Source organism: Bombyx mandarina, chromosome 18 (assembly GCF_030267445.1).
Source record: "Bombyx mandarina strain Sakado chromosome 18, ASM3026744v2".
NCBI classification, from domain to species: domain Eukaryota; kingdom Metazoa; phylum Arthropoda; class Insecta; order Lepidoptera; family Bombycidae; genus Bombyx; species Bombyx mandarina.
This window is the reverse complement of record NC_143224.1, coordinates 9,678,198-9,703,557: the sequence shown is the minus strand read 5'-3', so window position 1 is coordinate 9,703,557 and position 25,360 is coordinate 9,678,198. Positions and strand designations below refer to the sequence as shown.

General features: G+C 38.5%; 1 protein-coding gene, 2 long non-coding RNA genes and 1 other non-coding gene across 4 annotated transcripts; 1 reads left to right on the top strand and 3 right to left on the bottom strand.

The window, feature by feature from the left end:
- Positions 1–372: 372 nt before the first annotated feature.
- Positions 373–4,462, bottom strand: LOC149501020 (uncharacterized). The gene is made up of 2 exons (XM_089734649.1): positions 3,741–4,462; positions 373–584 (listed from the first exon to the last, which is right to left on the bottom strand). The coding sequence occupies exons 1-2, from the start codon at positions 4,204–4,206 to the stop codon at positions 493–495; spliced, it is 558 nt and encodes a 185-aa protein (XP_089590775.1). The 5' UTR covers positions 4,207–4,462; the 3' UTR covers positions 373–492.
- A 3,459-nt stretch (positions 4,463–7,921) lies between these two features.
- Positions 7,922–8,028, bottom strand: LOC149501019 (U6 spliceosomal RNA). Its single transcript, XR_016324638.1, has one exon. It is a non-coding gene; the product is annotated as a U6 spliceosomal RNA (small nuclear RNA).
- A 3,430-nt stretch (positions 8,029–11,458) lies between these two features.
- Positions 11,459–12,184, bottom strand: LOC149501018 (uncharacterized). Its single transcript, XR_016324572.1, has 2 exons — positions 11,853–12,184; positions 11,459–11,625 (listed from the first exon to the last, which is right to left on the bottom strand). It is a non-coding gene; the product is annotated as an uncharacterized LOC149501018 (long non-coding RNA).
- A 3,744-nt stretch (positions 12,185–15,928) lies between these two features.
- Positions 15,929–18,549, top strand: LOC149501017 (uncharacterized). The gene is made up of 2 exons (XR_016324579.1): positions 15,929–17,003; positions 17,189–18,549. It is a non-coding gene; the product is annotated as an uncharacterized LOC149501017 (long non-coding RNA).
- Positions 18,550–25,360: the final 6,811 nt, after the last annotated feature.

The following is a 25,360-nucleotide window of genomic DNA, read 5'->3' as shown; positions in this document are numbered from 1 at the left end:
GTAATTCTATTTTCGGTGAATTGGATATATATTGGGGAACTTCATTTAAAATCTAGGTTCAAAATTCTAGTTTAGTATCTGAAAATGATGTTACTTTTTGACGTGACAACGTCTTATAATTCCATGGAGCCGGCTGCACGCACGAAAAAACATGACTCGTGCGGCGTTACCTCGCTCTGAGGCGTTCCATTTAAGGCTTGAAGTGCAAGCGAGAGCGCTCAACGAGCGACAAAGAGGCACATTCGGCCTCCGCGTTCGGCAGCGTTCGACATCTGTTTCTCGCCTACTTGAGTGAGCGATGCATCCGCGTGGACAGCTGCTATACAATAATACATTTTGTTGCAAATGATGTGACAATAAAAACCAGCAGCGTAACGACAAGTTCTTTTATTTGTGCAAGAATGCAGAAAAGTAGTTAGAAATGGCTGGCATGGCTTGTTTTATTAACACTATCCCCCCTTCGTTGGCTTTGGCTGGCGGCGGTGGCGGTGGCTATGGCGGAAGGGGGCGTGTTAATATGGCTTGGCGGCTTGGCTGGCGGCAGGGCATGACAGCTGACGTCACGTCCGTTACATTCGGCCATCCTGCAACAATTGCTCCCGCAATGGGGAACACACAAAAACATTTAGTTCTCAAATAAATCAATAAGGTCTTCAGTTTCGAGCTGCTCATCGGAACTACTAGCGCTATCGGACACATGGGCTATACTTTTATAGGGCTTTAATGAATCTGTTGATACCAGGCCAGTGAAGTTTTTATAACTTCGTAAACCTTTTAGATATACTTCTAATTCGATAACAATTGTTACCTACTACTTTAGTTACTACATACGGACCTGAGTACAAATCGTCTAATTTGGTATTAATCCTAGCGGCGCTACTAACCAGTTGGCGCCTGTCTCTATGATACAAAATGCCTTTTCTTATAAACATGAGCTTTTTTTTTATATTAATGTTGTGTGTACTCGCTTGTTTTATCCTAGCTGCAGCTATCTTACGCCGTGCGTCAACAGTTTCTGGTTCGAGACCAGGAATCGAAACATCACATATTGACCTACCAGAGCGCGCAAAGATTAAATCACAAGGCTTGTAGCCGCTGTTACTTTTAATTGTGTTGTTTGTGCCTCAATTAATGGAGTTCACTAAATTATTTGAAGCTTCACTAGGATCAGTTGCCCGCAACACAAAATTGTATGTTTAGTTTGTTCAACCTGGCCAATTAGCGCGCGGACAAGCAATACCGTTTAACGTATGCCTAAACTGTTTATCTTCTGATATATTTTTTTTAAAGTACCTACTCGTAAAAGCTTTCCCGTAGTCTGTCACCACGTGATTCGGGTATCTGGACAAACCCTATTAATATATTTTTCAATGCACGAATGGTCCCGATTAAATTTACAGTACGCGTTAGTTCAGCTATCACAAATTTAGACAACGCATCTTTCATTACGATCATGTACTGGTTGGTGCCCTTTAGATGTCCTACAGAAGGGCATCATGTTATATATTTGTACCATGCGCATAGTATCAGATGGTTTAGAGATCGGATATAGACAGTCTTCTTTTTTTTAACATAGTTATCCTTCTCATGTGTACAATAAAGACATGCTGCCACGTATTTCCTAATAAAGCGTGTCATTTTAAGAAACCAATATTGGCTTTTAATCAGAGCTAAACGATGATTTAGATCCACGTGACAAATGTCGTCATAGTGCATTTGTACAATTTTCCATTTAGCCGAAGGGACTGCGAGTCTATTTCCCTTAAAAAAAAATCGAACTAGTTCATAATTATCTTTAACATCAGCGCGACTTCGTCCGCGTGGAATATAGTTCACAAATAATGCTTTATTTTAGAACATATTTGGTTAGCATAAAAAAAAACGTTATAGTGAGCCAACCTTAACATATAGATATATGCTATCGCGGTCATTTTTTTTAAAGGGGAACAATTCTGTCACATTATTTTAGCGAAACTTTAACCGCTTCTGCAGCGCAGGCACCGGAAGCTCTTAAAAGGGAAAATAACCCCATTTTGAAACATTATTTACTGGTACTTCGCTTGTATTGGCCTTAGCGTGACACAATGATGGTCTTAGCGGTCTTAGAGTTATATAGCCTATAACCTTTTATATAGCCTATAACCTTTCTCAATAAATGGGTTATTTAACACTGAAAGAATTTTTCAAATCGGACCAGCAGTTCTTGAGATTAGCGCGTAGATTGCTTTATAATCGAACTAAGCTTTTCGTCCTGACATTGCACAGTACAGAATCAATTAGTAACTTTAAGATAATTTACGTTCATCATGTCAACAGGATGCCTATTAAGCGCGTCTACAAATGTTCCATACGTTCACCAGGTCTATACTCAACACTAATGTCATAATCTTCTTTCAAAACTCACCATCGCGCCATGCGTGGTATAATGCCCCATTTGGTAAACGTAGCACAAACCACAGTACAATCAGTTTCTACTATATCATGCTTACCTACTTCATAAACACGGAACCTACGTAGCGATTGTACTACCGCCAGGTTAGGAGCTCTTAACTATGATACACACTCTTCCTTCCTAGTAACCCGGCTAAAATACATAACAGGCCGCAGTGAGTTGTCAGTTTGTTTTTGTAATAGTATACCAGAAATTCCTAAGTTACACGCATCGGTTTATATTTCTGTAAGAAGCATAGGATTATACAGAGCTAGCATAGGTTTGGAACATAAACTGTTTTTCAGTTGTTCGAAATTCGCGTTATGTTCACGGCCCCACACCCATGATTTTTCTTTTTCTTAACTCAGTTAATGGACGCGCAATCACGGCAAAACTGGGAATAAACTTTCTAAAGTAACATAACCAATAAACTGTCGCACACTATGAGCATTATTTGGTACAGGAAACTGCGAAACGGCTTGCATCCGGCTGTATACCGTCTGAAGATATTTCATGACCTAAATAAGTGCCTTTTTTCTCCAAGAATGAGCATTTACTCATTTAATTTTAAGTCTCCATCATAAAATTTCCCAAGTACTTTCTCAATAATTATTGAACCTGATTTTATACCAACTGAGGGTAGAGGTAAATCGTTTCAAATTGCTAGTATCTCTATTTGACCTACATTTATTTTTACCCATTTCTTTTCTACCCACAGACTCAATTATTTTATTTATTAAACGCATTTAACTACCCCACCTAGTGGAATAAGGTGGAGAAAAAGAAGAAACGCATGAATACAGATGGCGCATTTGCTAAACCAAAAGGAATTCTAGTGTACTCGAAATAATGACCTTGCGGTGTAATGAAAGCAGTTGTGTGTCTGGCACAATGGTTAATTGATGGTAGCCCTGGTCTAAATCTAAACTCGTGAAGTACTTTTCGGTGGATACTTTTATATTTTACCATAGCGTTTAACGCACGATAATCAACGCATAGCCTATTGTCGCCGTTCTTTTTCTTAATAAGACCACTGGTGAAGCATGACTAGATTCAGATTATTTTATAATGCCGATGTCTAAAAGTGGCGATACACGGGCTGATCACTAGTAAGCTTAATTTGCATTTGAACTAAATTGGCAATACCTAAATCATGTGTATTCGTAGCAAAGCAATGCTTATACTGTATTTTTTTTAATCTGAATGACTCCTAATATTTAATGGCTCCTTTTAATTTTTTTTTATTTCTACCCACAAATCTCGAAATATTTGTAATGGCATGGCTATGGCAAGTAGAAATGCAACACACCTGGCTGTTTGGCTGTGGCTCCTCGCAGCTGTTGGCCCTCAGCAGGACCTCGCCCGGCGGCCACAGGATGGTCTCCGAGCCCATGTTGATGTCTTTGATGTAGCTGTCTTCGCCGTTCAGCAGCGTCGCAGGCAGGGAGAAGGAAGCTCGTAGCCGTGAATCTCGTGAAGCGCCGTGAAGCTCGTAGTGCCGCAGTGGAGTAACCACGTTGCTGCTCTTTTAGTTTCCCTCTACGTGAACCAGAATGATGGAAGGACAGGGCGGCAGGCGCTTTTGGTCCGACGACGTCGAAGTCCCTTTGATTTGATTGTTCCAGGTTCTTCATCCTGTAGCTCAAGTATCGCCTTGTGGACCTCTTTCTGAAGCAATTTTTCAACACTTTCCTCGCCAGTGAAATAGGAGCTTCATCTTCTTCAAACTTGTCAGAAGACCGAGACATCTGAGCGTGTATATGACGTTGTTTCATTTCTTTATGCCACTTCTGATTGTTGCAAATGATGTGACAATAAAAACCAGCAGCGTAACGACAAGTTCTTTTATTTGTGCAAGAATGCAGAAAAGTAGTTAGAAATGGCTGGCATGGCTTGTTTTATTAACACTATCCCCCCTTCGTTGGCTTTGGCTGGCGGCGGTGGCGGTGGCTATGGCGGAAGGGGGCGTGTTAATATGGCTTGGCGGCTTGGCTGGCGGCAGGGCATGACAGCTGACGTCACGTCCGTTACAATTTACATGTTTTCGTCAAGTATGAAGTTCAGTGAAAAGTGAATGCGGTGTCAATTATCCATACAAAATATTTATCAAACAAACAAAATTAAAAATTTCTTTTGAAAAATGAAACCATTCCATCAGTATTTTCTTATGACGTTGTCACGTTCAACTATCGTCAGTAAACCGACTTTACAGACAACCGATTTTTTTACTTATTCCTGTTTGTCGTATCTTTGTGATAGTTTCTGAACAGAAGGTGCTACACTGACATGATAGTATAGTTTTGATTTTTATTACACGATGCTATCCTTCCTTCACTATGAAAGTCATTTGTGAGCATTTGTTAAGGACGTAATTCGTTAGAGAAATTCTGCTTTCGGGCTTCAAGCATCGCTCGATAGGAATGCACTGAATATCCTATCTTTCAAGTCACGACTTCGAAGTTATTCGTGAACACAGATTACCATTTATTTATTTTGTACTACATTTATTTTTATTTTTGCCACGTACCATCCGGCTTTGGAGTGATCTCTCTTTCACGGTCTTTTCCGAGCGCTATGACATGTCCTTCTTCAACTGAGCCTTGTGGAAAGTATTAACGGGAGGCAGCGGCTTGGCTCTGCTCCTGGCATTGTTGACGTCCATGAGCGATGGTAACCACTCACCATCAGGTGAGCCGTATGCTCGTCTTCTTAAAGGGCAATAAAAAATAATACTACAGGCTATAATAATACTTCACTATTTCTCTTTTCTCCTCAATGGTTCTCTGAAATTATTTAACCCGTAAGATTTCATGAAAGTCGCAATATTAGACGTTTTTGAAAACGTTAGAATATGCTATCATCAGATAATACTCGACAGCCGCAAGCATGAAGATATTGGATAATACAATTGAATATGCAATTTCGAAAAGGGCACATCTCTGAAAATGGAACATTTTCAGGAAATGAAAAAAACTGATTATTTTCTAAAGTAGTGTAAAATTTAAAGTATTTACTTTTGAGATATATTTTAGTGTTAATTAGCAATTGAAAATTACTGGAATTATTATAAAATGGGTGTAGGTAAGCCTCAAAACTACATATAGGTAATATGAAAAAGTGTATTTGATAAAATATGCGACATGTGCCCTTTTCGAAATTGCATAATACAATCAAAATACGAAATGCATTCGGCATTGAAAAGGCACATTAATTAACAGACAACACGAGTATTCGCATTGTTGGAATTCAACAAATCATGGAATAGCCGTTGTTTCATTATCGCACAAATAGCGTTACAATGAATAAATACAATGTGTCGGGGAAAATCTCATCTTCATTCTGAAAATTTCATTATGTTTTATGGAATTTATTATTCACGAGATGCGTTTGACATTTTACTTTGTTTCAATTTTAGACCATATAAATATGTTAAGTTTAAACCCTTTTTAGTTAAAATGCTTATTGTCTGATTTGATGAATCAAATGAGATTTTGTTCTAACTGTAACTGGACAAATAAAGGTAAAGTCATTTTAATTCATGACTATCAAAAAAGATACATTATTAAATATACTTCTTACTTACTTCTTACTGGTGGCAGGACCTATATGAATCCGTACGGGTAGGTACCACCACCTGCCTATTTCTGCCGTGAAGCAGCAATGCGTTTCGGCTTGAAGGGTGGGGCAGCCGTTGTAACTATACTGAGATCTTAGAACTTATATCTCAAGGTAGGTGGCGCATTTACGTTGTAGATGTCTATGGGCTCCAGTAACCATAAGTATTAAGATACCGTCCACACAGACACAGCCCACCTGGTGTTAAGACACCAGGTGGGCTGTGAGCGCGTCCACCCATCTAAATAGCATAATAAGCAATAAAAAAAAGATAGACGATGTATTATTTTATACGATACTAGCTATTCACGATCTAGACATAAAATACAGCCATTCATTTCAATCATATCTAATTCACTAAGCAATGTTTAGACGAATTTAACGAAGTCGAGTAAAATATTCTAATCACTATTAATTTCACAGCCTTTCTGAGTTTCAATTGAGGAATTTAATCAAATGTACTGTTCAATATATTCAGACATGGCAAATGTCTCATTGTTAAACTAATTGCGGCTGTGTCGAAAAAGTACAACTTTGAGTTATTTATAGTACTTTTGATTTATTTATTTTTTAATGCGTAGATGGGTTACCGAGCTCACAGCCCACCTGGTGTTAAGTGGTTACCGGAGCTCATAGACATCTACAACGTAAATGCGCCACCCACCCTGAGATATGAGTTCTCCTTAGAACTGTGAGGAAGGGGGCAGCCGTTGTAACTATACTGAGACCTTTTTCAGTATAGTTACAACGGCTGCCCCATCCTTCGAATCGAAACCCATTACTGCTTCACGGCAGAAATAGGCAGGGTGGTGATACCTACCCGTGCGAACTCACAAGAGGTCCTACCACCTATATACAAAAATTCCTTCAAAACAATCACTATGTAGAGGATTTTTGCTTGCTTCAAAAATCTCCAGAAAATACACAAGCAGATATTTTAGTACGACAACAATATATGAAATGAAAACATTTTTAGTTTTTTTGTTGCGCAAAATTCAGGAATGAAAATGAAATTAAATTCACTTACCGTCTTTGGTATTTGTATAACGTTTCCTTTTGAAAATTTCCTGAGGTTAGAAATACCTATATACCCTATGTTGTTTTTATAGATCGCAGGGTATAGAAGTACCTAATTCTTTATAATTATTGCTATAATTTTTGCTGTCTTATTCTTTGGCTTTTCTTGTTGCTGCCATTATGCTCGGAGAAAATATGGGAGTATTAAGTAGACTGTATTCTCTCTTTAACAGTGTCACGCAAATTAAAACGTCAAAACTACAACAGACACCACATATGGAGACTATAATAAAAAAGGCTGAAATTCTAAATTGCCCAGCGGCCAATTTGAACCAGAGCATCGTGGCAGCTGTAAGAATTTTTCGTGCATTCAGATGATTTTGCTCTAATTATTATTACCACCATAAACAACATAGCAGCTCGTAATATAGCTCCTATTCTACATTCACAAATGGTCTATGGTGTATGATAGTTCAGCTTTTCTCGACAGCTGCCCTTCTGTTTCTGGCTAAGCGCCAATTCAGGCCTTATTGACACCATCTTTGCGACGGTGGAAAGTCGGATTTTATATTCCTACGCCTCTATCTCTATCCTCCTACAGTCTTCTAATTTTTTTTTTGTTGCTTAGACGCGTGGACGAGCTCACAGCCCACCTGGTGTTAAGTGGTTACTGAAGCCCATAGACATCTACAACGTAAATGAGCCACACACCTTGAGATATAAGTTCTAAGGTCTCAGTATAGTCACAACGGCTGCCCCACCCATCAAACCGAAACGCATTACTGCTTCACGGCAGAAATAAGCGGGGTGGTGGTACCTACCCGTGCGGAATCACAAGAGGTCCTACCACCAGTAAATTAAAATGTGGAACGCTTCACGATTTTGCGTGTCATCCTTGCGCAGGGGCCATGCTAATCTTCTCTGTATCGTTCCAATTTTAGTATATGTACTGCCGAAGCAAGTACAAGTGAGTTTTTTACGGCATTTAAGACCAAATTAGCAAATATATTATTGAGATTCAATATTTTAGCGGAGGATTACAAAGCCTTAACGTTATTTGCATCTATGTCAATGACAGCATCAATAAACTTCTCACTAACCGAAAGCACCAGTACGTTTGTTTTGGTGCTATGGCTTTATTTGGATCGGAAATACGGATTGTCGTTAAATTGGATCTTTACAAAACCAAATTAAAGTTAAAGCTTAACTTTTTCAATCACGTTGAATCTTTGATTTCATTTATCAAAATTCATCAATATACGCATTGTATGAAACTTATTTCATTAGAAGACATTGTGAAACAAAAGTTGTTAGTATAAATTATAAGTGGGACCTGGGTTTTCGTAAAGTGTGGTGCCGCTTCTAACTAGTACTAAGGATGAACCAATTCACTAACTTTATACGCTATTGGCAAGCACAATTTCCAACTCAACTGGAGTTTGCTTAAAATGCGATTTACGTTTTACTCTATGCTTTCCATTTGGATTTCTCGTTTTTACTACGGAACTGGTAATTCTGTTAATTAACATATTTCAGCTCGTAAATAGTACCTACTAATAATATAATATATAATATAATAATACAAAATGCTTATAACAGTGCTTAAATTATTTATTTTTCATATGGATGGTAAATATAAATTGTTAACTGTGAATTTATGTAAAAATAGTGGAATTTTTCAACTGTTGAAATACGCATTCGGTTATATGTTTATTGTTATTTGATTTTTCGGTTAACTTGCCTTTTAAATGTTTTGTTATTATGTGAAAAAACTAGGTGATTTTCTACAATCTCTATATTTACAAATGAACTGCTGTTCGTGAGTCTTGCTAAAACTCGAAAACGGCTCAACCGATTTGGCTAATTTTGGTCTTGAATTATTTGTGGAAGTCCAGAGAAGGTTTAAAGGGTAGATAAATATGAAAATGCTCGAAATTAAATAAAAATAACAATTCTGTTTTTCCTTTGATGTGTCCCCCATCGGACAGATTCTTTTTGTTTGTTTTAAGTTTATTTTATACAAAAGTTTAGGTCTTTTACTTATCGATTGAGGCACTACGAAGTCTGCCGGGTCAGCTAGTTTGAAATAAAAAAAATGTATTCCATTTTAAAACCATAAATGCTCGTCTTCTTTACAGTTAATTTTGTAGTTAATAATCATGATTGTAAATTACAATATTGTAATCCAATCAACATAGATTTTATCGAGAGTAAATACTAAAACTTCATACTATATTTAACTATCTTATACACTTCTTAGTATTTATTGATGATTTTATCGTTACGAACGTACACATCGCTTGATTTTTTTCTACATTTTTAGCGTATCTGATCAACTATTCTACATTACCGTTTACAGATAAGAAAGTTAATTGAAATATAATGTTTTTTTATCAGACGATAAATCCATGAACAAAATATGCAACCGGAAATTTCAACACTATTCAGATTGATTACATCGAGTAGATAGGAATACCTCATCTAGTAAAATGTTTAAGATTATAATAATGTTCATTATAAACTACTTACTTCACTAACCGTGTTTTGGTTATCATACTTTCATTACTTTAAAATTTAACCAACAAGTTATATCTGTTCACGACTTAACCTAACCTAATCTATCTTAAGATGGAGGGAGCCTGGAGATCAGTAATACGTGTCTTTAAGCCTAGTACAAACTTCAGCTCTTTCAAAGGCTTACAAAATAAATTATAAGGTTAATTTCCATTTGTATTTGTATTTTAAGAGAGAAATAAATAAAAAATATTATTATTATTAAATAATAAAGTTCCGATCCATCCGTTATCTTTGCTTAAAGTAGTAGTGTAGGCCAATGTCACCGATGACTGAACATTTCATCCATATACGGCAACACATTTTTTTTTTTTTGTTATTATCGAAAATTTTATTATAATTTGCGTAATTACTGGTGGTACGGCATCTTATCGGCAATTATGAGCCCGCATAGGTAATCTGCTTGTTTCTGCCGCGGAACAGTAATATGTTCCAGGTTTAATGGTGGGGCAGCCTTTGTGTTATAGAACTGAGACTTGAACTCATGTCTTAAAGTTAGTGGCACCATTTACGTTGTTGATGTCTATGGGCTCCCCGTAACCAATGAACACCAGGTGGGCCGTGAGCTCGTTCACTTGTTTAAGCATAAAAAAGAAAAAAATCTAAGTTAGCCTAATATTCTATTCAACAATCCATTGACAAATAATAATATAGATTCACTTTTTATTTATTTTTATTGCTTAGATGGTTGGATGAGCTCATAGCGTCACCCACCTTGAGATATAAGTTCTAAGGTCTCAAATATTGTTACAACGGCTGCCCCATCCTTCAAATCAAAACGCATTACTGCTTCACGGTAGAAATACGTGGGGTGGTGGTACCTACCTGTGTGGACTCACAAGAGATCCTACCACCAGTAATAGTAGTTTATTTAGTCTTAGATTTCACTGAGGAAACAAAAACCTTATTACTGGAAACTTGTATGTGAAAATGTAATTTGTAATAGAATGCATTACGTCAGACTGCAGGATGCGGCCAAATCACGTATTGAACATTAGTCGAGACTCGCGCCAGCTCACTAATGGCCTGGAAGCGTACGTGCTCGATCATATATCCTCAACAACTTATTAATTCCTCCGATGTTGGCAGTTTATTCGATTTGAATTGAAATTCCCGGGATCGGATTAAAAATAAAGGATTTTTCACTTATGCACCGTGTAAAATATAGCACATAATTTGATGTTAGATTCGTCTAGAAAAACAACTAAGTCTTAGAATTAATAACGAATTTTTATTACAAATATATCAGTGCTGGTGGTGGAACAAGTTTCGTACCTTTCTTTGCGCTGTTCCAGTGGTCATCATATTTTTCTCGTTTTCCTGATCACTATCATTAATTGGTGGTGGTGGTGTTCATTGATTGTCTGAGCCCATAGTGAATGCCTCATAGTCTCTTTGTACTTATAATACCTACTGCTGTATTATCATTCAAATAGGATTAATGAAAAGTGGGGCCACGAAACTATAGTTAAATTATTTTACATAACGAGAATGTGACGTAAACAGGTGCCATAGGTACCTATCTTTATATATGTGTGTATGTATATGTATATGTGTTCAATAGCCGAATAAATTATTATCAGTGTAGAACACTCTAACCATAAGCTTGCAATACTTCGATTGTCGGACTGACGTGACAACTCTTCTTAGTGGTGGACCCTAGGTCAACAAAAAATACAGATATTGGTGAGGTTAAAAAAAAAATTAGGGGAGGTTTCATTAAACTTTTATGATTTATCACGTATTTTACGCACTACTAGTACACTACTACAGATGAATTACAAAAACATTAGAAATGAGAAATAATAGAAATCTACAAAATAAAATCGACACGTGCAAACGTCATGTAATAATTACTAAAGGAATTCCTAGACATGTGTAATTTAATACTGCAGTTACGAGGCTCGACACATGTGAAGATATATTTTATACAAATTATGTGGATTTGAGAAATGTTAGAATCCTGTAGCCGTGCGTTGAAAAGAAATCTGAAAACGAAAAACCAAAATTAATTTGAAACACTCTATTTGGTGTAAACCACAAAGTAAATACGAGATAGCACATCTCTTACTAATACCAAACACACACGTTCATGAAGCGACCCGGAGTCTCGTAGTCCTCTTATAAAGTGTGTGACGAAATAATATTTATTTAAATTACGACGCCTCGGAGTCCCAACCCTTATCTTGACTGAATATTTCATAGACTTACGTACACGGAGTTGTAAAGCGCGTTTTATTTCGATCACATCCGAGTTCGGAGACTCGTAAAGTTCATGGTATGTTTTGAATTATAAAAGGCTTTTGTTGCTGTTCTACGTTAAAGAGTCAAAGGTGTTTTTCGTTGTCAAAGTTAGACTCAGGAGTGACGTCACGCTATTATTATTACGCTTTCACACACAACGCATTTCGCGTGCTTTCTAGAATGTTCTTATGTACGATGGATATACGTTACGTATAAATAGGTTGTTATTTATTAATCTAACTACATTTTTTTATAGCTTTTTTGGTTGGACGAGCTCACGGCCCACCTGATGTTAAATAGTTATCGGAGCCCATAGACATCTACAACGTAAATGCCGCACCCACTTCTAGACATGAGTTCTAAGGTCTCAGTTTTTACAGAACAAAAATTGTTAAATATAAAAAACAAAACAAAAACAAGCTGTTTTCTTCAAGTATGATAGGTATGAGATTACGTGAGATGCAAAAAACTAAACAAAGTGCCAAATAAAACGAACAAAGAGAATGATTGCACACAGAATTCCAACCTATACCTCGGAGTACGGTAATCATGGATCACTAACTACTAGTCCCACTAGGACCAAAATTAATAAAACAGAAGTACCTAACATTTTTTTTAAGAATCTGTTTCGAATTTTTGTTGTTTTTTTAATTGTTCTAACCTGCCTTAAACCTGCTTTTAAAATTAGTGCGATTACTCTATTAAATAAATTTTCATACTCTCCAGATCTTGTTTTACTAATACCATCGACATCAATCATCAAATATTTAGCCCATTCAAGCTAAAATATCAGGATTTCCCTGGGGCAAAACAAATTTTCAACAGCTTAAGCTGTGGTGCCAAACTATCCACTTGTAGTTCATTGATTGATTGCAACCACATGTATCATGACAGGCCCTCGCTATGTCGACTTGAGATTGGATTAAGCTTACAAAATCGATCAACCAAGTTGGCTTCTTGTGATGAAAACTAGGGTGCGAAAAAAATACGCTCCTATCTTAAGACACCTATAGTATAGTTTAACAAAATTGAATAGTCAATTGAAACAAATTAACTTCGTTTGAAAATCAGTGTTTTATTTATGTTATTTATTAATAATAATAAATATGTTGAATCTGTTAACGTATATAGATTAATTGTTTATTTCTTTTGACAAAAAAAAAAAATGGGTAAAAAAATAATGCGATTCTGTCTTAAATGTGTGTTCCTGGAATTTATTTATTCAGATTGATTACGCTATCGAAAAGCCCACATAATTACGTTTGAATAGCTAGACTGAAATGTAAAAGAGACACGTCAATTACAACCGTAATTACGTCTCCAAATCGCAACTAACGAATGAATTGTGTTATTTGCGGGACAAGAGATATGATTAGGGAGCCGCATCCTGGGTCCCTTCGTGTGCCTTGCATACGAAATGCATTGAACCGCATCATCGAATATCAATATTGAGCGGGCTCAGGAATATCACTGGGGCAAGTGGTGTCAGATTTATACGGATTCACGATTCGACGCAGAGGGGTATTACGATTTGTTTTATGTAAATTGCTTTTGTACAGTTGTGATATATCTACATGACAATAAATATAAAAAACGAGTAACAACACAGAATGGACAAATTGATAGACACTAGGTAACTGATGAGTGAAATCTATAACTCAAAACATAACATTTTATACCCGCGTGAAATCGTTAATGGACGGGCACTCCATATGCTAATTTCAGATACCCACCTGAATCGATACCCAAATTATTAGCTTAATCTCTAAGGGGGTAGTTCGTGCATAGAATGCAATCAGCTCATTCACGTGAGGCAATAACGTTATTAGCTAAATAATAAATCGAATAGACGACATCTAAAAAAATCCTACCATGATGTTAAAGACGACCACTTGTATCCATGTTTTTAGAAACAACCTTGAATCTCAGTGTATTTTTTGGTAAACTAAATATTAATGAACAACAACAACATACTTAGTTATGTCATTATTGGACATTTATTTATGTATCTAATATATAAAATTCTCGTGTCACAGTTTTCGTTGCCATACTCCTCCGAAACGGCTCGACCGATTTTCGTGAATCTTAGCGTGCATATCGGTCAGGGTTGAGAATCGAACAACATCTATTTTTCATCCCCCTAAATGTTAAGGGTGGTCCACCCCTAAATTTTATTTGTTATTTTTTAGACGAAAATTTTTGTTTTTATTTTTTTATGATACAGCATACAAAAATACATACAACCCTAAATTTTCACCCTTCTACGATTAACCCTTATTTTTTATTTGCTAATTAAAAACTTTAAATTTTTTTGCGAGAATTTTGTTTTCATTTTGTCATGACGTAGAATAAAAAAATTCATATTACTCTGAAATGTTCACCCCTCTACGATCAACCCCTATTTTTATTTGTTAATTATAAACTTTAATTTTTTTGGAAAGATTTTCATTTTTATTTTTATTTTGTCATGAATTAAAACAAAAAAACCTGATGTTACTCTCAATTTTTCATCCCTCTATGATCAACCCCTATTTTTTATTTGTTAATTATAAACTTTAATTTTTTTGGCAAGTTTTTTATTTTGTTTTGTCATGACTTAAAATAAAAAAAATCATATTACTCTCAATTTTCACTCTTATACGATCAACCCCTATTTTTCCATCCCGATTAATATTTTTTTTATTCTATTCACAGATCCGCAATAAGGTTGCAAGATGGCAATCAAATATTATAATTGTAGTACGATAAATTCTTATTCAGAGTTTATAATTTCAAGTTCCTTTAATTATGATTTTTTTTAAATTGAATTTGGTCTCCCGCCCTCGCCGGTCGACTACTGATCAACTATCAATCATCAGTTATCCCCGCCAGGTGTCACCACTGATCCAGCAAACATCACGTAGTAGGGATGAGAACGAAGCCGGTCTCCTGTCTTACTTACTCACTATACATCATAGATTATACACTTAATATATTTGAGAGCTATACAATACTATATGTAAGCTTGAGGGTAGATATTATCTTGTTGAACACCAAGTAAAACGATGTCACTTCTGATTCCTGATTTAATCAACAATATGTTATCTTAACAATTCACTTTAACACTTGTCCAACTTTAACCAGTACGTACAACAATCACTGAATCACACAACGTAACAAGGATATAGTAAGTGCACCAGGCAAGCGCAGTCCAACGAATGTTTTTCGCAAGGCACGCACCGCCTTTTTATACTAGCCGGCGCAGCTGGCTTATGAGTCACTTCTGTTGCACGAGTGGAACGACACGGCCGGCGCACCCGGCTTGTGTGAGTCACGCCTGTTGCACGTGATGTTTATTAGAAATATTGTTAACGCCGTCACGGCCATACTGACATGCGCTCGTCCTCGTGCGCCTTTTTATGGTTGTTCTGTAGACAATAAGCGTATTCGTTCATCCTGACATTAACGGATGCAACTTAAAACGTGGTCTATGATATTAACAATCTAATACGGTTCGGTTCGCATAATTCTTCAGAAAATCCTATACTGGCTATAAATACTGACTGCTTACATACCTGGGCCAGTTCATTTAAATCTCTTCAGGTATGTAAGTATGTCCCTTTTAACTTAAATCGGAATTGTTATCCCTTCAGTTTTTCGAACTGGACCGGATAATGCTAGACCGGATCGCAATCCCTGTAGCTAATTGTTGTGGCTAGTCCGGATGAAAATCCCTATAGCCAAGCCATTGGACCGGACAGACCCTTCAATGACTTCACACTTTTTTTTTTTTTTTTTTTTTTTTCTCTTTTTTTTTTTTTTTATTCTTTGCTAGTTCGGATCAACATCCCTTTAGCCAAGTCGTTGGACCGGATACACCCTTCAACGACCTACATTTTTTTTTTCTCTTTTTTTTTTTTTTTTTGCTAGTCCGGATTAACATCCCTTTAGCCAAGTCATTGGACCGGATACACCCTTCAATGACTTACAATTTCTTTTTTTTTTTTTCTCTTTTTTTTTTTTTGCTAGTCCGGATTAACATCTCTCTAGCCACATACAATTCTTTTTTTTTTTTTTTTAATCTGCGTGTACGGTAGCGTTTGTTAAAACATCTCTTAAACCAGAACATTTATACGGAATTTCTTCAGAAATAGTGCGAGCCCGACCATCGTTTTCTACATTTCCAACACCTGCACCTGAGGTGCCTGAGCTTACAGACATTGTATCACTACCCGCAGACTATGTTTGCTGTATCGCTATTTGCGGACAAAAATGTCGCTTCTATTGTCAGTGATAGAGTCGTCATCATTAAGATCAGTTTCATGAACAAGATTACTTAACCCATCTGTGTACGCCGTCACGTCATCGTCACTATAATTTTCAGAAATTTCTAGTAGGCCTGACGGGCCTCGAGGTACTTCGCGTAAGTTTTCATGGGAAACTTTGTACACTAGAACCATTTACATGTCTCAACTTATACCTATCGTTTTCCAAAACTGCAGATGATTGAAAGATTACTGGTGGTCCGGAGGCCTTTCCCGCTTCACCGGGACGGGTGGGCGAGCAAAGGCTCAGCCAAGAGGGGTGGGATTTGCTAACAACTGCCCGAGTGCCTCCAAAGGAGACCTAACAACTCAAGAGCAATTGCTTCGCGAATGAATCTACTACCGGATCGGAATCGTGACCCACTGAGAAGATCCGGCGAGAAACTCAGTGGGCTGATGCATGGGTTAGGTTGCACGTCGACCTCTTTGTAGAGTTCGATGAGTACGGTTACCGGGGTTCCTCAGCCTGCTCCTAGTGTTAGAGCTGAAGGTATCTAATGCAAGAGTTATTGGATCTGGTGGATCCGTAAGGACGTGTCTAGGGCGACGACGGTGACTTGCTCCTGCGTGATCAGGATTCGGGGTGCAGTAATGTTGAAGGGACCTTTATATTTTCGGTCTAATTTACGAAAACAAAACCCCCAGCGGAAAAGAGTTTGACTTTAGTTTTGCCTCGACTAAACCAAGCTTCTGTTTGTGCCCATTTTTTTTTTTTTTTTTTGTTTTCGCAGGCCTTCGACCGTGCTAAATCAAGATCTAATCTAGAGGGATTATCACTCTGTTGAAACTTAGATATTTCAAGTGAACTACCCTGAACGGTAAACATCTATTCTATTGGAGTAAACCCTGTTACTCGACAACGTGTACTATTAAGGGCGAGTTGAATATCCCCTAACTGCTCTTGCCATGATTGGTCCGAGTTACTTTCAGATCAAAGAGTGACTTGTTCATGAAACCGCTTACCATTGAATAAATTACTATGTTTTTTTTTTTTTTTTTTGAGACTACATTCTGACCTTGAATGGAACATAAAGGGGAAGCCAAAACCACTTATCTGTAACACACTGAAGCTCTGGAACACACGTTGACGTCTCTGGTTGGACCTGCCACAGCACAGTCTCCTACGAGGCGGCGCACCCTAGCGCAAGTGCAGCCGGAGCGCGGGGGCTCCAATATCGGCAGTCCGTGCTGGAGGCGTGATCTCGTCGTTTGGCGGACCCGTCGGCCGGCCTCCGTACCGTCGAGGCGATCTGCCCGGTTCTCGCGGACTGGGTGGGCCGCGACCGCGGAAGTCTCACCTCCGGCTACCTGTGCAGACTCACAAGACATTTTACCACCATGCAAACTTCTTACCGCAACAAATCTTACCAGCCACCACGCAAACTACAATTTTACGGGTTCCACCTCTCTTACACGATGTTACTCCCACACTGAGGAAGCCAACCGCGAACACTTGTCAAGCACGCACAAGCACGCACTTCACCGGAAAAACCTGCATCCGCCAGCGGAACCCGAACACCGCCGCATCGCCAGACACGAACGCACCGGACGTCTTATCTTACAGGTCACGACGACTTCAGATGTGTCAATTTTTCTTCCCCACGGAAACTTGCTTGCTTTCTTGTTTGCTTGCTTGCTTGCTGGAGCCCGAAGTCATCGAACGTGTAGTGTTATTGGTATTGAATCGAGTAGATTCTAAAATTTCAGCGACAATTCACAGTCTCATGTCCTGGTTTACTGTACTAGTGCCATATAACTCTAGCAGTAGTCATTGGCTTAAAAACGATTCGTGTCGGAACTACCCACTCGTCATGACAGATCCATTATTGCGATCGAAGTTTCACTTGAGATTTGCACTTGCCTTAATTTCTTGCAATAGCTTGTTACGTGTTGTATTTCCGTTAGTAAACGCCATGTGATGACGTCGACAGTCAAACTGGGCAACATGAGCCAGAACGTAAGATGTGACGATTTCTTCGTGGCTCAGATCTTCCATCGAGGTAACAGAGACGTTATTACACGACTTACGTATGCTGCATTCACGTTCTTGTGGCGTACCACTACGAGTATTCTGATCTGCATAATGTTTTTTTTTTTGCTGTACTTCGAACATGTTCATACACGTCACGCCAGTGAGAGTAGAGTCCTGATCTCACTTCTGATGTAAGCTTGAGGGTAGATATTATCTTGTTGAACACCAAGTAAAACGATGTCACTTCTGATTCCTGATTTAATCAACAATATGTTATCTTAACAATTCACTTTAACACTTGTCCAACTTTAACCAGTACGTACAACAATCACTGAATCACACAACGTAACAAGGATATAGTAAGTGCACCAGGCAAGCGCAGTCCAACGAATGTTTTTCGCATTTTTTTTTTTTTTTTTTTTTTTTCCTACCTAGCTGAGAGCCTTGAGAGGCTATGTCAGCGTAACCCTAACTTTTGTAGGTGAGCTCACGGGGCTCAAACCTGATGACGTTGCTAACACGAACCCTAGCAAGAGTCGTGCTTCGCAGAATCTACCACCGGATCGGAAACGCGACCCACTGAGAAGATCCGGCGAGAAACTCAGTGGGCTGTGTCTGAGAGTTAATTTACTCGTCGAGCCCTTCGTCGCAAGCGACGGGTTCGACGAGAACGGTGACCGGTGCTTGAATTACCTAAAAGCACCGTTAGTGGATCGGGCGGATCCGAGATGACGTGTTTTGGGCGACGTCGACTGCTTTCCATTCTGTCCGCAGGATCGGGAATGTAGTTACCGGCGGCCACGATGAGAGGGTTCTCGTGTCGTGCCGCTTTATCGAAGTGGGTTTTTCGCAAGGCACGCACCGCCTTTTTATACTAGCCGGCGCAGCTGGCTTATGAGTCACTTCTGTTGCACGAGTGGAACGACACGGCCGGCGCACCCGGCTTGTGTGAGTCACGCCTGTTGCACGTGATGTTTATTAGAAATATTGTTAACGCCGTCATATACATTTTTCAGCCATGTTTTGTTGGTTTTATTTGTGTATCAATAGTATGTTCAGTAGGTCTGAGAATCGGCTACTATCTATTTTTCATACCCCTAAGTGAAAAGGGTGGTCTACCCCAAATTTTATTTTTTATTTTAATTTTTTTGATATTTTTTTTGTTTATGAGGTATTATGTGGTTAAGTGAGGTTTTTTTTTCTCAGTAGAATTTCCCTAGAAATCTTATTTAAGGCAACACAACGTTTGCCGGGTCAGCTAGTATCTATATATTAATACGTGAAGCAAAAACTTTGTATCCCTTTTTACGAAATTTGCGCTGACGGAGGAGTATGAAATTTTCCACACTTATAGAGAATATAGAGAAGAAGTGCACAATGCTAATATTTTTTTTAAATATTGCATAAAAGATACATTAAATCAATGAAGAAAACATTACACACACTACATACCATGTATTTGACGCACACACGCATGCATACTATTTATTGTCAAACTTTTGTTCTTGACGTCTGTTGTCAAATTGAGATTAAATATTGTTTGTGTTTGTTAATATTTTATATAGTGTAGTCTTGGCGAAATTTGTGATAATAGAAGTATAAAATACAATCTTAATAGTGTACAAACTTACAATTTCAATTAATTATAGTCGAATTTCGACTACTGCAGGGCCTCTAGTTCTAATAGTTCTGGAATGTTCTCGCTTCTCGATCGAAAGTTCGTCACATTAATTTTGAATCAATCAACATGCGACGTCTTTAAATGAAACGTCAATCATTCAAATGAATTCTACCATGATGTTAAAGCAAAAACATTATTTATACATATTTCTTTTATTGCTTAGATGGATGGATGAGCTCACAACCCACCTGGTGTTAAGTGGTTACTGGAGCCCATAGACATCTACAACGTAAATGCGCCACCCACATTGAGATAAGTTCTAAGGTCTTAGTATAGTTACAACGGCTGCCCCACCCTTCAAACCGAAACGCATTACTACTTCACGGCAGAAATAGGCAAGGTAGTGGTACCTACCCGTGCGATCTCCTATCAATTTAAACGTCCATCATTTGTCATTCAAGTCAAGTGAATTTCGTGTGTGAATTTAAATTTCAAAGGATGGTGACGGCATTTATGTTGATATTCTATGGGTTCAGGTTACCATTTAACACCGGATTGGCCATAAGCTCGATCATTCATAGAAACAAAAAATAAAACCCTATTAAAGACCAAAAAAGATGAAAAACTCGTGGATTACGTGGTATGAAAAATTACCCACACGCGCCCTCGTGACAGGGAAATTATAGGATCCAAACCAAAAAACTTTATCAATTATGAATTGAATTTGTCATGTTAATGTAAGTATCCTTAATCAAATAGCCCGCGAATTGTCTAAAACCAAGCGTACAAAATTCTCGGTTATTATTCTGTTAATTAAATTGTACCGTTATAATTAGCTTTTGTGGGAACTTTAAAAACTGCCTCGGGCTAAAACAGGTTCTCGGGATTCTACCATCATTAATTTTATCAAAGTCATAAAGTCTGTGTCATGATATTTCATAAAATACGACAGCAACCTAACTGAAGTTGATATTTACAAGTAGCATTTTCTACAATCTGTAATTAAAGTTAGAACCACAGACATTAATAGCATAGAATATTAACACTCACGCCTTGTTTTACTTAAATTTCTCAACGTTTGTGCTGTTAGAACTTAGTTAGGGGTAATTTCGCAATTTAGCGAATTTCTGCATTTATCTTGGCATTTCAAAAAAAATTCGGTATTTATTTTATTTGAATTTGAAATGAATTGCAGTTACAAGGTAAAGTATTATAGATGTAGTGAGAAATTATTTTCATTCGGGAAAACTCGGATCTTTAGCGGAATACGATGACACCCGAACTGTCAATGAATGATCGTATTAAATGAGTGATATTTTCATATCCATGAAGTCGTCGTGGCCTAACGGATAAGACGTCCGTTGCATTCGTGTTGAGCGCGATGCACCGGTGTTCGAATCTAAGGCGGGTATCAATTTTTCTAATGAAATACGTACTAAACAAATGTTCACGATTGACTTCCACGGTGAAGGAATAACATCGTGTAATAAAAATGAAACCCGCAAAATTATAATTTGCGTAATTACTGGTGGTAGGACCTCTTGTGAGTCTGCGCGGGTGGGTACCACCACTCTGCCTATTTCGGCCGTGAAGCAGTAATGCGTTTCGATTTGAAGGGTGGGGCAGCCGTTGTAACTAAAAATTTGAGACCTTAGAACTTATATCTCAAGGTGGGTGGCGCATTTACGTTGTAGATGTCTATGGGCTCCAGTAACCACATAACATCAAGTGGGCAGTGCGCTCGTCCACCCATCTAAGCAATAAAAAAAATCCATACTATGTTAGTATGTATCAGCTGGTATTAGCTATATACTACAATTATGCCGTTTTACACACGCGCTTTTCGCTAATGGGACATTGCTCACAACCGAAATGCAAAGAGCTTCGCTTAGCAATATCTCGGACATTTATAACACGTCATTTCACATCCTTTCGATCCATATTCGGTGCTTTTAGTCATTCCAAGCTCTGGTCAGTATTCTAGTCGAAGGCGATGAAAGGTTTGACGTGCAACTTAACTCAGAGACAACCAACCTAGTGAGATTCTCGTCAAATCTTCTCAGTATATTGCGATTTCGATCCGATTATAGGTTCAGCGAAGCACTGCTCTTGTTGGTGATGGTGTTAGGAGTCTTTGAGGCTGAGCCCCGTGCTGTCACCTACACATTCGTTGAAGCCAGATCAGCCCCATGAGGCTACTAGCAGTAAAATTTTCTACAAATATTTTTAGCGCTCAAGAAATACTTACTATAAATGAATTACGTGATAAATCTTAGAGATCCTACAAACTACATACATACCTACTTAGTAAATATGATTTTATTTAAAACAAATTGTAAGTATATTTTAAGCGATTTCGTGGAATCGACTTTGCTCTTGGTTTTACAGACTGTATTTTTTCCCTGTGAATTCAAGGTTTAGATAAAATATACCACAAATCTGTCTTGAACTCTGCACACATTCACAGATCATCGGCATTTTAGTACACGTACACTTCCACCGTAGGTATTGCGAAAGTTTCAGGAGCACATTCATATTTTCTTGGAAATTTTTTGCCAAGTCTCGTAACTTTCGTGATTTTATATAACATCCTTCAGGAGTCAGGCGCGAAGCATAAATTACTTAAACTTTCCGAGGCAAGCATATTTATGCACAAAGTTGATAAAAATGTATACCTGTTTAATCATTTAGCCGGTTTATTATCTAATTTAAAGAAAAATAGGATAAGTTTCTTAATTTGAGTATTTGGCGTTGTACCATAAAACTAAGAAAGGTGGAAAGGTGGTGCAGGAGTGCTTTCAACAGATGGTTTTGTCGCATAATATACCTATGTCGGAATGACCGACAAATTTAACACACTCGGCGCCATTCACTGTTGACTCAATGCAAAAATTCATGAAAGTAATGTTCTTGTTATTGAGTGTATTACAAACGATCACAGCACATGACAGGGCTCCTTTTTTTTTTTCTTTTTTTTCAGACTTGGGACCGAACCTCCTACGGGGTATCAGCACCTTTTTTTTCGGAACCCGTTCTAGTAACCTCGGGGTTTATTCTAGATTCACCAAACTAGAAGGTGAGCTCACGGGGCTTAAGCCGGGAGTTTTTCTAAGACTAGCCCTAGCATGGGCAGTGCTTCGCAGAATCTACCACCGGATCGAAAACGCGACCCACTGAGAAGATCCGGCGAGAAACTCAGTGGGCTTATTGGTTATGGTATGGTATGTATATGGGTTAATTTACTCGTCGAGCCCTTCGTCGCAAGCGACGGGTTCGGCGTGGACGGTGACCGAGCAGCGCCTAAGGGGCACGCGGGGTATGTGGAACCTAACGGTACATTCAACTCAATCACAATAAGACAGAACAGTCTGCTTACCACGTTTTTTTTATTCTACCAGACCTAAATTCTGTATACGTTTACAATGTTAGACTCGCCTAAGAATTTTATTCTTGACCCGGATTCGACAAATATATAGTGATAATCACGGAGAAACATGGCCTGAATTCATAACTTATGAACGTAATAACTAAAATATCACAAACAAAACAGTTCAAAGTAAGTAGAGTAAATGTTCTCGAATTCCACAAAGGAACAACGTCGCGTTATAGAAAAAACAAACTCAGAAAAATTTTAATTCGCGTACTTTCCAGGCAGCAGCTTAGCTCTGCGCCTGGTATTGCTGAAGTCCATGGGGGACGGTGACTACTCACCATCAGGTGGGCCGTATGCTACACGGGCAATAAAAAAAGATAAAAAAAGTTACTACCGGCAGTCCGACGGCAGGGGTAAGTGATCATGATCATAAAAAATTTGACTCTTACTACAGTTAGACCCATGCCATTAATATTTAAGATTATTATACCCTTTTGATTCTTGCTCTAAAAATCGCTATTACGTATGCATACCACGCTTCTGGTGTCAAACGAACCAAATACGAAATTCCATTGGTGTTCGACAATACTTACCTACTAAAATTAAGTTTGGCTAAAATATTCACCCCTCATACCCACGTGAATTACGAATAACTTTACAAACAAAACATTGCGAGTAAAATTTTGACGTGATCATATCTGAGAATGAAACTCTCCGGTCATCGTTCTCGTCGAACCCATCGCTTGCGATGAAGGGCTCGGCGAGTAAATTAACCCACAGACACAGCCCACTGAGTTTCTCGCCGGATCTTCTCAGTGGGTCGCGTTTCCGATACAGTGGTAGATTCTGCGAAGCACTGCTCTTGCTAGGGTTAGTATTAGAAACGCCGTCAGGTTTGAGCCCTGTGAGCTCACCTACTTGTCAAGGTTACGCTAAAATGGTCTCTCAACTCCATCAGCTTAGGTAGGGAAAAAAACCTGAAACCCCCGTGTGCAACAACTTAACAATTTCACTGACTACCATAACAATTTTTGTGTATTCTTTTTTTTATTGCTTGGATGGGTGGACGAGCTTACAGCCCACCTGGTGTTAAGTGGTTACTGGAGCCCATAGAAATTTACAACGTAAATGCGCCACCCAGCTTGAGACATAAGTTCTAAGAACCCAGTATAGTTACAACGGCTGCCCTATATCCTTCAAGCCGAAACGCATTACTGCTTCACGGCAGAAGGCGGGGTGGTACCTTTTTTTTTTTTTTTTAACACTGGGGAATCCATTTACGGATACCCGGTCGAGGGGGGTAACAGACCGGGTTATGTCGGACTCCGGCGCCTCCTGAGAGGAAGAAGGGGAGAAGAGAAGGACCAAGGTCCTTCACCTCCCCCAATTTCTCACAGGAGACTACGCCTTGAAAAAGGCGCGCGAAGCACTTGCCCCGCAGAACGACTACCGACTAAACCCCATCGAGCTCCACCACACCGACTACACGAAACTTACGGTACCGCGATGCGCGCCGAAAGTCTCGCCTTAGGCGGTACCCGTACTGATGTCAAGACGGGATTTCATCCCCGGGAAAATCCCGTAGAACCTCGTCTCGGGAGACACACCGTGAGCGGCGCACAGGAGCCACCTTGCACCGCTTCAGGCGGGGTGGTACCTACCCGCGCGGACTCATAATAGGTCCTACCACCAGTGTCTATTCGATCCACTACATTTTTATTTTTAATCATACAACATAGTTAGTCCTGGTCAAGTTACATTGTGACTCGAAAGCATTTGAAATACAAGCAATAACGAGATTCGCGCGCCGCCTGCCGTATGTTGCATGTACATTTATAAAAGCCTTTTCTGTGATATAGCACTTAGCATATCTACCTAAGAGCAATTTCCAGTGCATTCCATAGGCTATTAATATCAGATTATTTATGTAAGTATCTTATATCTTATACCTTTAAACGAGAAATTCTTGTATATTAATATATATGTATATAATCTGAATCTTGGAAACGGCTCCAACGATTTTCATAAAATTTAGTATACAGGGGATTTCGGGGGCGATAAATCGATCTAGCTACGATTTATTTTCAGAAAATGTTGTTTTATTCGTGTTTTCAATAATCAACTCTTCCCGACATCTATTGGCGAATAATAAAACTATTTTTCTTAACTAAGGGCAACTAACCGCTTTAGAGACACAACAAGATGGCGT

Bases quoted from the DNA above. Each gene is read 5' to 3' on its own strand.
- LOC149501020 (XM_089734649.1), bottom strand. From the start codon at position 4,206: ATGAAACAACGTCATATACACGCTCAGATGTCTCGGTCTTCTGACAAG. The intron at 585-3,740 runs GTGTGTTGCATT...CAATTGTTGCAG, and splicing joins AGCCACAGCCAAACAGCCAG to GATGGCCGAATGTAACGGAC.